The 12,668-nt window shown below is 36.5% G+C and overlaps 1 protein-coding gene across 3 annotated transcripts; it reads right to left on the bottom strand.

Moving 5' to 3' along the window:
* Window positions 1-432: 432 nt before the first annotated feature.
* On the bottom strand, window positions 433-11,197 carry ABCB7 (ATP binding cassette subfamily B member 7). Of its 3 annotated transcripts, none has more exons than XM_077441767.1 (13): window positions 11,013-11,197; window positions 10,632-10,740; window positions 8,857-8,936; window positions 8,539-8,743; window positions 4,793-4,959; window positions 4,378-4,507; window positions 4,160-4,308; window positions 2,366-2,540; window positions 2,142-2,299; window positions 1,904-2,067; window positions 1,161-1,290; window positions 810-1,085; window positions 433-737 (listed from the first exon to the last, which is right to left on the bottom strand). In XM_077441767.1, the coding sequence occupies exons 1-13, from the start codon at window positions 11,148-11,150 to the stop codon at window positions 519-521; spliced, it is 2,100 nt and encodes a 699-aa protein (XP_077297893.1). In that variant the 5' UTR covers window positions 11,151-11,197; the 3' UTR covers window positions 433-518. The 3 variants fall into 3 exon arrangements, with proteins under 3 accessions (XP_077297893.1, XP_077297878.1, XP_077297885.1); XM_077441752.1 differs by having other exon boundaries at window positions 435-737; window positions 8,857-8,990; XM_077441759.1 differs by having other exon boundaries at window positions 435-737; window positions 8,857-8,960; window positions 11,013-11,184.
* Window positions 11,198-12,668: the final 1,471 nt, after the last annotated feature.

Consider the following 12,668-nt stretch of genomic DNA (forward strand, 5'->3'; position numbering starts at 1 on the left):
TGAAAGAATCTGATCAAGATGTTGAGCCTATGTACCTATTATTGAATTGAAGAAAAATTGACATTTATGAACATATGCGTAGGAGGAAGAGCTTTTGACAACTTTTGGGTTGGATTAGATCAGTTAGACAAATGATGAACCGGGCAAAACAGTTCGGAGAGATCATCTACATATACTAGTCTCTAATATGGTTCTCGGAAGAATGCACTGAATAGTGGCACAGTTTCAAGAAATCCAAATTTTCAAAGTCACTCAAGAAGAACTTACTCAATAGGATTCCACAAAAAAGGGTTAGCACCTTCGGATAACATACAAATACCCCTTGACGCTTTTTTCTTCTTGAGAATCTTTGAAAGTTTGGATTTCTCAGGAGTGCAGCTCTCTTGAGTGCATTTATCCGATCACCCTTTGATATATACATAGAAAGAAAATGTGCATTTAGAAAAATAAACCATGTATTTATCATAAATAATAATATTTACATCAACAACTTTGCAATATACAACATAAATTATTCATTAACTAGTATTATAATCATCACTTTGGTTTTGCCTCCTCCATAATTTTGAATATAGAGAATTCCTATTCGCTAACAACGATTGATGTGTTCCTCGTTCGCTTATAGCCCCATTTTCTAGTACGAGAATCTCATCAGCATCCATTACAGTCGACAGACGATGAGCGATGCATATCGAAGTCCTACCGTGAGTTGCCCTTTGCAAAGCTTGCAATATATTCTAGAACAACAATAATTAGCAATGAAAAACAGACTTCAAATAGTTGAGCGAGTGAAAAAAACAACTACTAACATGTTCGGTGAGAGAGTCGAGGCTGGACGTGGCCTCGTCGAAGATCAGCACGGGAGAGTTTTTCAAAATGGCCCGAGCTATAGCCACTCTCTGTTTCTCCCCGCCGGACAATTTCAATCCTCGTTCACCGACTCGCGTCTCGTAGCCGTGCGGCCATTTCAATATAGCGTCGTGTAATTCGGCCATTTTGGCCGCTTCGTACACCTCTTCTCTGGACTTGGACAAATCGCCGTAGCTCAAATTGTGATAGATCGTATCATGGAATAGGACAGAATCCTAAAAAATACACATATAATTACATTTACATACATTAAACACAAATATAGATTATCAAGTTTAAAGCTTGTCTACCTGCGGAACTATTGCTATGGCCTTTCTCAAACTGTCGATGTCTACGTCTTTTATATTTTGTCCATTTACCAAAATTTCACCTGATTGTGGTTCGTAAAATCTGAACAGCAGTCGTACCATTGATGATTTTCTGAAATTAGTAAAAACTTTGATATCTATTATTCTCTTATATAAAACTACCTGTCACTTCTTGTCATCTGTGATTGTATTATCATATGTTCGTTCAGATCTAAAAGCAGGTCTATCTTACTATCGGGTTAAAAACCAATGTGTAGGAATATAGCACAACTTATACTATCCCGAATCGAGGTCGATGATCTCACATATTTCCCTATTGAACTGGAGCTATGCAATTACACGTTAAGTCAATCTTGGCCGAAATACCTTCGTTCAAACTAGGACAAAGACACCATCAACTCGCTCCAGATACGTAAACCTCCGAGACGATGATTTCACCACATAGCATACATAAGCACCAACCAAAACCCGAGGAACAGCTACACAAAGGATAACCAGTATATAAACCAGCGCATCATCCCCAGATGCCAGTGAGTTTCAGGAGCTCAGCCTGCTCACTCCTCCGAAGCCGAGCAACCATCTCCTTCACCATACATACAATAACACTTGTATCCACTGAACAATAAAGATCCTCTTCCAAACACACGTGTTTCTATAGGCTGGGACACAGTTAACATACCTTCCCTGCCTAAAAATGAAAGATTTTAATTGAAAGTCTTGCTCACCCAGATCCAGAGCCCCCGACGAAAGCAGTCTTTTTACCCGGTGTAATTGAGAAGTCTAAATTGTTGAAGATCAGTTTTCCGTGTTCGTATGAAAAGTTTACATTTTTAAACGTTATCGAAGCGTTATCTCTGTGTATGTCGAGAATAGGCGCTTTGGGCTTAGACTGAAAGCAATCATATAAGATATTAACATAACTGTGTAGGATTATTGTATGCTTTTTAGAAGACAGGCACTTACTTGTATGGCACTGTTTACAGTCATGAGGGTGAACATTGTTTGCATGTCGATTAAAGCCTGTCGTATTTCTCTATAGACGGATCCCAAGAATCCCAACGGGATCGAAAGTTGAAACAGCAATCCGTTCACCATCACCAAATCTCCCACCGTCATATTTCCTATAACATTCACCATAAATTACACCGGATGAAGAAGTGAGCGACTTTAATTCGAGGCGAACGGACCTTGGACGATTTGATTGGCCGCCAAGACCATGATAGTACTGAGTGCGACACTAAATATTGCATTTTGTCCAAAATTTAGCACGGCCAAGCTGGATGATGTTTTGAGAGATGCGACTTCGTATTTTTTCAAACTTTCATCGTAGCGTGTCAGCTCAAACTTTTCATTATTGAAATACTATAAAGAAATAATATACATATATTACAAAAAATTACTAACGATTTACTAGACGATTAGTAACTTGAAAATGAGCACTTTAATTGAAAAGTAAATTTTACGAGCTAAATAAAATTAAACTGGATTATGCAAGAAAAGATAATGGGGACAATTAAAATGCATTTTATAAAATTTGTTTGAATTAAAAAAAAATACTCATTTAAAAATATAAATTTACAATTTAAAAATAGTTATTCATACATATATTAAAAAAAAATCAACATAAAAGAATTATAATTAAATTATAAAACAAAAGAACACATAAAAAGTCTTATGTTCCTTTAATATAATATTTGTAGACTTAAAACATAAAATAAGCAATAATACTAAAAACCTCTAATAAATTAATGAAAACACTTGATCATTAAAAAATTACAAATCCATTGTTTTGATTAGTTCAACATTTTAATATCAAATGCCCGCATTTGATAAGTAACTTTCACAATAGAAAAAATATAAAGCAACCTAATATGAATGAAATGCGCATTAACGCTGAGCATCAAATATATCGGCAACCGTCCAAGTTAGCACACTCTGTACTATACATAGATATTTAATCTTAATAACTCACGAGTTAATAGTTTGTGAATTAAACTGCAAATTTGTTGTAGTTGAAATCATCCTGCTGTTAACTGCACACTTTTTAATTGTGGAATGATTGAAACATTTTTTTTTAATTCATACTACAAATTAAATTTTGATCAATGTAACAGAAATACATTTATTAAATGCGCAATTTCTATTATTCTAATGCGCAAATGATTCGATCTAAGAGCTATTTTTTAAATGCACCATTAAATTGTACCCAAATATAATTATTTAAGTGAACTCAGCACATTGTCTAATAACTTCTCTTGGCATAATGTCTGAAATTCGGATGTTAATATACATTCTTCTCGATAGTAAGATAGTTCCCGTGTGTAACTCTCGACGGATGGAATTTTCGGGCGCTAGATGTTCCGCGATCGAGATTTTAGTGACGTGTGCGACATCGCTTTGAGCGGAATTATCACTGAACCCAATATATACAATACAAAATTTCTTTCTTCTTAAAAAAAAGAGACATGACACAAACTGGGAACATTTCTTGGAAGACTTATGTGAAATTTTGTACAATATACATCCAATCAGATGGGATCTTGTCGCAATCAAACGATTTCATTAGAATTTTCATTCAGAAATTCCACAAAGGTCTTACGACTATGCCGAACGGTAGATTTGATTAAAGTGTCATTATTTTAACAAAATATAACTTTGTTTCTTTGCCACGACACTATCCTATGTACGTATGCATAAAATTTAGCTACTGAATACATATGTATTTACTTTTCAATTAAAATGTACTTTTTATGTTAATCAATCGTCTAATTATTTGTATAGAAGAGACTGATAAATATAACAGAAGATCCAACGGTGGGATCGGAAGTTTTGCTTAAATAAAATACATATTTTATATGTGATATATTGTGCTACGTATAACTACTATAAACCAAAAATTCAGATATAATGAAGATTTCTGACGTTCACATGAAAAACTTCTAACCTAACCGTTGGATCACTCGTGGGTTTGATTTATTTACTTTGACAGTTTCATAGTTTATCAGTGAATCTATGGCTTTGTTTCCGGCTTCATTTTCAGCTTGATTCATGTGGACTCGGAACTTTGTCCTCCATTGAGTGACGCCGAGAGTATATGCAGCGTAAATTGATACGCAGCCGAAAGACACACCTATAAATATAGAAAATATTGATGAATTATCAACAAAGAGTATGACAAAACTAAATAAAGAGTACCGACCGGCGAAAGCAATTCCCCCTTTAATTCCTAGAATGCTGGAAACCAACGCCAATTCGAATATAGTCGGAACAACATTGAAAACCATAGCCGTCAGTACAAAATTGATGGCACGAGATCCTCGATCGATAGTCTGCAAAAAATGATAAAGAATAAAATAAACACCTGGAAGAATGCATGTATGAATATGATATAAGGTTGGCATGCATGAGTTGAAGAATGGTTAAGTTGTCATCCTGTACATGTAGCGCGGCGAGCACGGACAGGTCGTTATGGCGTCACGAAAAAGAAATAACGATTAAAATTGCCGAGTATTATTTAACTGTACCGCCTGTGTCTCCTGACGACCAGATCCTACAATGGTATATATAAAAAAAATAAAAATGACTATTTGAATTCATTTTCATATGTACCATACCTTTGATAGGGCTCCGGTTTGTTTCGTCAGATGGAAGTTTAAATCCAAATTGTGCAGATGCGTGAAAACGTTGCATGCGAGTTTCCGTATGGAATGTTGGGCGACGTGTGCAAATACGGCATTTCGCAATTCATTCAAACCGGCCGATCCAGCACGAGCTATACCGTCTGTAAAAGAAAAATATTCGATAAGTTCTGTGCCTGTCGTAGGAAGTATTACTCAAAATTTTGACGTGGTACTATAACGATTTGTAACAATAAAATCAATGTTTCAAAAAAAAATGTTTTTGTAAATAAACAACCTCAAAAGCAGACCTGTCTTAAGCGTGGTACTCACTTGCGAGCTGTACCTGTAACCAGTAGCCAGTGAAGGCACCTCATTTATTGGTTCGCGAGCCGCCAAGGTAAGCTCGCAGCAATACTTTAGAGTTTAGAGTGTTGGTTGTTGCGACAAATCAAAGGAGGCTCGCAGTTGCTTCGTAGACGTTGTTTGAAGCGGCGAGCCTGCCGCGAGCCTCTGACACACTTCAAACCGGTTTATTTGCACAATGGCGAATTCGGCAGCTTGTCAGCCCGAGTTCGGAACGAATACCGTGGAAACAAGGGCTCACACCATTGACTCATGTTGACGAAGAGGTTGCGCACTCATCTACCGTGTATCCACTCGGTTACAGTTACAGCTCGCAAGTGAGTATCTGGCACCCTTTGAGGAGTACGGCCGTACGGGTACGTGGAAAGTAAAATGGCCCCGCCAGAGTACGGCCGTACTCGTACGGTTTGACACGTTCAATCACTCAAAATACTCTACCTCTCTCATTGTTCGACATATTTGCATCTCGTTTTTTTTCAAGTGTTGCTGAGATTTCTCTTTCACTCTTGTGTATGTATATTTTTGTATTCGAATAAAGAAACCAAATTTAACGAGGCGTGAAAGCCAGTTAAATTTTTATGACTGAACATGATGACAATTTTTTTTCTAAAGTAATATTTTCCACATGTAAAAACTATAAAATATGTTCCGAACGAATAACATTGAAACCTCTGACTAAATTTATTTCATTTGACCCTCATAAAAATAATTTAGCGTAAAATTATAGATTTATTTTCGAGAGAATTTGGTTCGAGATGCAAGGCAAAACCCCGCCGGGCAATAAATCAATCATATAATCGAGCGAAATATGTCAACTTTAAAACTTCCCACAAAATAAGAGTGTTCGCTCGGATTTTTCAAGTCAGTTGATTCCGAAAAAAAAACTCACTCCTGAGACGTTTCTGGTGTTCAAATTAACTCACTACTCAAAAGGTTAAGGCGAATACTCACTGCGAGCTGTAACCGACACAATGCTAGTGTGGACGCCACATATTTTGGTTCGCGAGCTCGCTGCGAGCGGTTAAAGTCTGACCACACTAAGGTCTGTTCATACCTAGTCAGCACGTACCGACTTCAGCAGGTATCCGGCCGTACGAAAAGTATTCTTTGGTGCATTTTGTATGGGTATATTCATACCAACCGTCACGTTTACGCCACGGCAGGCTTACAGCAGTACCCGACATTTCATGTTCATACCTTACAGCAACATCCGTCAACGTATCGTATCCGTTTTTTTGGCCATCGTGGAAATATACACGCGAATTACGTGCCATGAGTCTGCCGCTTTGCTGTTTTGGACCAATTATCGATAGTGACAGTTGACAGCTGTTCAATCTTTCGACATGGTTTTGGCACAAATAGTTAAAAAAAAAAAAAAATTTTACGGAAATATTTAAAAAAAAAATTTCCATCATCCACAAGCTCCTTATACAGTGTCCAAAACTCTCCTTCGGTTTTTCTATTTTTTAACCGCTTAGACGCCCAGCCGACGCGCTGAGCGTATAATAGATACGGCTGTTTGCGCCTTAAGGCGCTTTGGGCAGCTAAGCGGTTAACATGGGATGCACATCAAAACGCCTCCGTGCTTTTTTATTGCCTTCTTGAGCTTCTTCTTCCAACAACAGCGCGATTATACATATGTACATAATTTTTCGTTCGATAAACGTCGAAACATTTTTGCTGACTTGTATTCTGACGCGTAGCTACGAATGCACGTGTATGCATTCATATTGCAAGTACACGACAATACGACGTAAGCAATATTGCGCCGTATCGTCATGGCCTCTAATGTATAAGTAAGCCGATTTTGCCTTGCACACGGCCAAATTGCTGTAAACGTGACGTGACCGCGACGTGTAGGTAGATATGAATAGAAATGTAATAAAATGACATATTTTAAACGGAGTCGTGCAGTGCTGTTAAGTATGAACAGACCTCTATACGGCCGTCGACTGCTGCAACACACGGCAAAGTTTATACAAAAATTTACGACACGGCAAAGTTAATACAAAAGGCAACTATGTCGCGTGACGCGCAGTGCGTTATATCTCATACAACTTCATACAAACAATATTTGGCCGCACGCTGCCTTGTCGTGTCACAGGCGCATAGTGCGGTCAGACCTTTAAGCGCGCTCGTAGCGATCCGTCGGATTTTACCGCGGATCAAAAGGGGCTCGCAGTGTGCTCGTGGGCATTGAGTACTCACTAGCGAGCTGTAGCTGTAACAGTAACCGGTACAGGACTAATGTGGACGATACATATATTGGCTTGCGAAGGTGTCACGAGCGGCCTGTAACGCGTTCGCAGCGATCCGTAAGTGTGTTGGTTTTTGTCACGGATCAAAGCAGGCTTGCAACCACAGAAATATATTAATAATAATAGAAGTGACTTAGAAGCGTCATAGTGTTGTAAGATTTCGGTATGCCTATCGCCATACTTAATTAGTTTCAGCCACAGTCGTGTTTGGTGTGCATTGTGCAGCTTTTCCCGCCGCATTTTCCTATCTTGCGAGTAATACGAACAAATATCTATCAGATATACATCGAACATTAAACACCACACACGACTATGTCGGAAACTAATTAAGTATGGCGATAGCCATACCGCAATCGTACAACACTATGACGCCTAAAGCCGTTTCTAATATTAATATTACATTTATATGCTTGCTGAGTTTTCATGGACTTTGAACGCTGTCAGGACGTTGCATACGGATTTGGTGCAAACGATCGACAAGCGCCAGACAGACTGAACCACAGATTAACTGGATGGCTGCTTTAAACGCAATTCTCGACTTCACGAATGATAGATTGCACACCAGATGACGAGTAACCTTTCGATGTGCACAGATGCAATTATTAAAATTGAGTTGGATCTTTCTGGCGAGTTTAATAAGGCAAAATTCGGAACTAAAGTATCAGAAACACAGAACGTATACAGGGTAGGTGTATGTCGGGACTTCGGGTAGATTTCGCTTAGTGTAAGTGCGAGCAGTGCGCACGCATAATCTGTGGTTCAGTCTGTCTGGCGCTTGTCGATCGTTTGCATCGCATCGGTTGCATACACATTTATGGTACCTGGCTTTAGACAAAGCCATGCCTTTTACTTTACTTTTCATCATATTTCCCTGTTTTTGTATCCAAGGATATTCATAGCGTATGTCAACTAAAATAATGGCATATTTTTATATGCTAAGTTGTTGAACTTTCTAGTATAACCGCAAGGTGGCGCTGTAGGCGCTTACTTTACATACTGTATGAATTTTCTCTACCAAAACTATAGAAGTTTACACTTCAAAGATTTCCTAATGCTTTTATAGTATTGCTATATGTAATCTTCCTTAATTTTATTCTATTTGGTAAAGTAAAGACTTACAACCAATCAGCAAGCTCAATCCTGCTGTGCCGAGAGCTTGGGGCACAGTCGCCATGCCCAGTACGGCTTCTCCGTTCACGGCTACGGCCGAATTTACCTCATCAACGGCATATTTGAATATGAACGGAACGGAGACGTTCAACACTTTGGCTCCGATCAAGAGCGACAGGGACAACTTGACGCGTGAGCGAATATATTCATCGTCCTGAAATGAAATAAACCTAAAAAATATAAAAATATAACATGATAAGAAAATAAAATAGACTGATTCGGTAAAAAATTGTCTGGTCTTATGTTGTGCGATTGATTTTTTGATACCTTCGGCCAGATGTATTCCATCATGCCTCGCATCATGTCTCGTGACGTCACCGTTTTGGCATCCTTGGGTATGTTGATATCTTCGTGAGACAAAATAGAAGCACCTGGATGAAAGCAGTCTCGCTTTTGGATACCTAACATGAAGAGTGACTCCATGAGAGGTTTACCAGTGGAAGAAGGTGATCGGTGGGAAGAAATCGAATGGACGATGGATGACAAAGGATGCAAAGAAAACACAACACAAAGCAAGGTAAGGATTCTAGCATTCGAATGGAAAGGGGAGAAAAAACGAAACTGCAATTATCCATTAATAAAACATAATAAAAACAATGTAAGAAAGCGTTAATCACAATAAAAAATACATAATTAGAAATAATTCTGACAAATAAAAATTAAGCTATGTATCATGGACAGTATTATACGCCGTTAACAGCATACGTGTATTTCATAACCAATATCTAACAATGAAAAAATTATTTCATAACCAAAAAAACAGAAAGCCCAACTGGCATTTCAAATACTGTATAATACTCAGTAAATTCACTGTTAAATATTCTCGAAATGCTTTAAACTAGCATGACATACCGCCCATGTATGTATTTTATATCACAGTAAAAGCGTAAAATCAGTAGTCAATGTATACACTTTGATTGTTAGTAAAAGTATCTTTAAATATAAAAATGTCTACAATTTTTTAGTAAATAATCTTTTCTACTATGAAGATTAAGTTAGTTATCCGGTGACAACCTTCCATTCTAAATCTTTATATCACCACGTCTATCAACATCGTTAAACATCAAACACTATGCATACATTCATTCAACACGGATGGATATATTAGCCAGCAGCATAGCTCGGTTGATACTAAGTAGCAAGAGGTGGCCAGGTTCGATCCCATGAGCTGACCTCGATTGAAAATAATTTATTCCGAGTATAATCCTTAATGCTGCTGGTCAGACTTTGATATTTGCCACTCCAAGTCGATCGTTTCCTATCAGAGTTTGCCAATTTATCTGATTTCATTGTCGAAGCGGTTCCTTCATCAAATTGGCAAAAACCATTCAACCCAATGTCACCACTATTTGAATTATTTAAAAAAAAAAAATATTATCTATAACATAGATGTCTCGCTAACTATCTTATATATAGTAATAGTGTTTTTACCCGGCTTCGCTCGGTATTTTTAATACAAACCGCTTAAACATGGCCAATCTAATAGTAAACATTTTATTAAATTATTTAAATATACATTTGTTTTTGTATTAAATTGAACGTCACGGAATCTACGACCCAAACAAACATACAAAGTCTCTTTCGAAATTATATATTAGATTTGTATCATGCTCATATGTCTGGTCACAGTGACGAGTTAGAGTATTCTCTAATGTCACTGTGGCTAATATTTAAATAAATAAATAATAAAAGTACATAATGTGTTCATTGACTCATCACTAATTTATCGCATTTACTGTAACCGTTTAAGTTTGATAAATATATGAAAAAAGTAAATTTTTTACTATTAAAAAACAAGTAAAAAAAAAATGTTGTGATATAACGGAAATGAAATTTCAAACAATAAATCATGTTTCGATAAATACTGAAATGAATTATATTAATAACAACTGGAAACACAATCATTTACAGTTTATAAATAATAACAGTATCTTTATGTACAAATACGGCTACGTTGTATGTGAGATAAGACTATATAATATTGTGGTTAGATATAATCAAAACAATACCAATGTATTACGGACGGAAATCTATAATAGTACCTTGGGGAGATTTGATAAGTTTATTTCGTCTATTCAATATGGTCGAAAGTAAACTATTCCCCTTTACATCTCCCCCTTGAGGTTTATTCGGTGAGCCCGTGGAATAAGTCTGAAATGATAAAACGAACATAAATAAATTAAAATCAATGATACGTTTGCATTAAAAATATATATTTTACATAACAAGTTGCAGCAAATTAAAAAATAGACTATGGCCAATTATCGAAGTCTTACGACATTCGAAGCGGGGGCGCGTTATGCAATGGGATTGACCAATTAGGGTGCGAGGTTTAAATATTAAGTGGACCAATCAGCGTCGAGTGTCAAGGTACTATATGAATGACATTTGATATCGCGTATGCAAGTCTGCGGATGCATTACCCTGGTGACTGCTGCAGTGGTCGACGGCAAGTGCAGTCGATGCCAATCGTGGTCTAGACGAGGATGCAGCTTCAGTTTCAGATGCAGCTGCAGTCGCAGACGCGACGATGCGCGCCCGCCTGCACTCCATACAACCATCGCGAGGATCAACTGACAGCGGACTGACGTCACAACATATGATGAGCAGTGTTGCCAGCTGAAAATTATCACGACAATTGCGGCCAGTGATGACAGTTTGTGCAATTTATAAAAGCGTTCAAAATGTGTCAAAATATACTATTTCGACGAGGGATTCAACCTGAAGTGCGCCGTTAATTCTATATTCATTGCATATATAAATGACATACCTATTCCAAAAAGCTGTCGCATAGCCCTATATGCAGATGATACCGCTTGCTTCAAAAGTAGCAAAAAACCAGACACTATTCTTAAAAATCTTGAATTTGCAATTAAAACAATGACTGGATACTTCACTACGTGGAAAATTCAAATTAATCAAACCAAAACATACGCCATATTATTTAGTGTTAGAAAACATAAGCCAAGTTCAGATCTGAAAATCCCCTCTGGAGAAAGTCTAAAATGGCAGTCTAAAACGTTCGATAAAAGAATGAGATGGGCACCTCACATTGAGGGAGCGAAATGCAAGGCGATGCGGGATATATCATCAATATATCCAATATTTAATCGCCATAGTTATTTATCAACTCAAAATAAAATAAAATTATATCGCGCGCTCATTACCATTATTAACCTACAATGCTACACCTGTATGGAATAACACCTCGAATACTAACCTTTCCAAGAACCAAGTAATATAAAATAAATCCCTAAAAATAATTTATAATACACCCATATATACTAACTTGAAAAAACTGCATGCCATATATAATATTCCGTTTGTTACAGATATTACTAACAAACTAACCAGTAGATTCTATGACAGAATCACTAATAACCATACTAACACACTTGTGAAGAGTGTCGGTGATCACAACAAAATGTCTATACCCTTCTGGTATAACACACAGATTACCTAAACACAATCTGCTTTAGGTCATCGACTTTAGAGAGTCTTTAATTCATATTATGTCTTAGATGTAGTATTATGAGCATTTATAAGAATTGTAAATAGGTTTTTGAGCTCTTTTTCTTATTATGCTGTACATTAACATTAGAATAATACAATACTATGATTACTAACCAAATTAAATTAAATTGTAAACTAGAAAATGATCAGTCGATCAGTAGCTATTAAAATAGATATAAGTTATATTGTATTATTTCGTAATAATAAAAAGCATTTAAAAATCAAAATCAAATATTCATTGGGCTTTGTAGATTCATTGCTTATTTTAAAACTTGTACTAGTGACATCTATGACTTTTTAGCACTACTATTAAAATTATAGAATTTTATCAGTGACATCTATTGAAATTTTTATACACTAATATAGAATCAAAAATGTTTTAGATACTATTTTCAATGTCTGATTTTCGTTTGTTTCTCTCACAAGATTGCTTTTTTGTTCTTTTATTTTTAATTTAACGATATATAAAAATCAGCTATATATCATATTTGAATAAGAATGCTTATTGAAAATAATGTATTATATTATTTTTTACATCACATATGTATGCATACATTAATTTAAAC

This window comes from Arctopsyche grandis, chromosome 1 (genome assembly GCF_051622035.1).
Source record: "Arctopsyche grandis isolate Sample6627 chromosome 1, ASM5162203v2, whole genome shotgun sequence".
Taxonomy (NCBI): Eukaryota; Metazoa; Arthropoda; class Insecta; order Trichoptera; family Hydropsychidae; genus Arctopsyche; species Arctopsyche grandis.

Coding starts and splice junctions, on each gene's coding strand:
- ABCB7 (XM_077441752.1), bottom strand. CDS start 11,150: ATGGTTGTATGGAGTGCAGGCGGGCGCGCATCGTCGCGTCTGCGACTG. Junction 10,741..11,012: donor CCACTGCAGCAGTCACCAGG/GTAATGCATCCG, acceptor TTATCATTTCAG/ACTTATTCCACGGGCTCACC. Junction 1,291..1,903: donor GTCGGGGGCTCTGGATCTGG/GTGAGCAAGACT, acceptor TACTAATTTCAG/AAAATCATCAATGGTACGAC.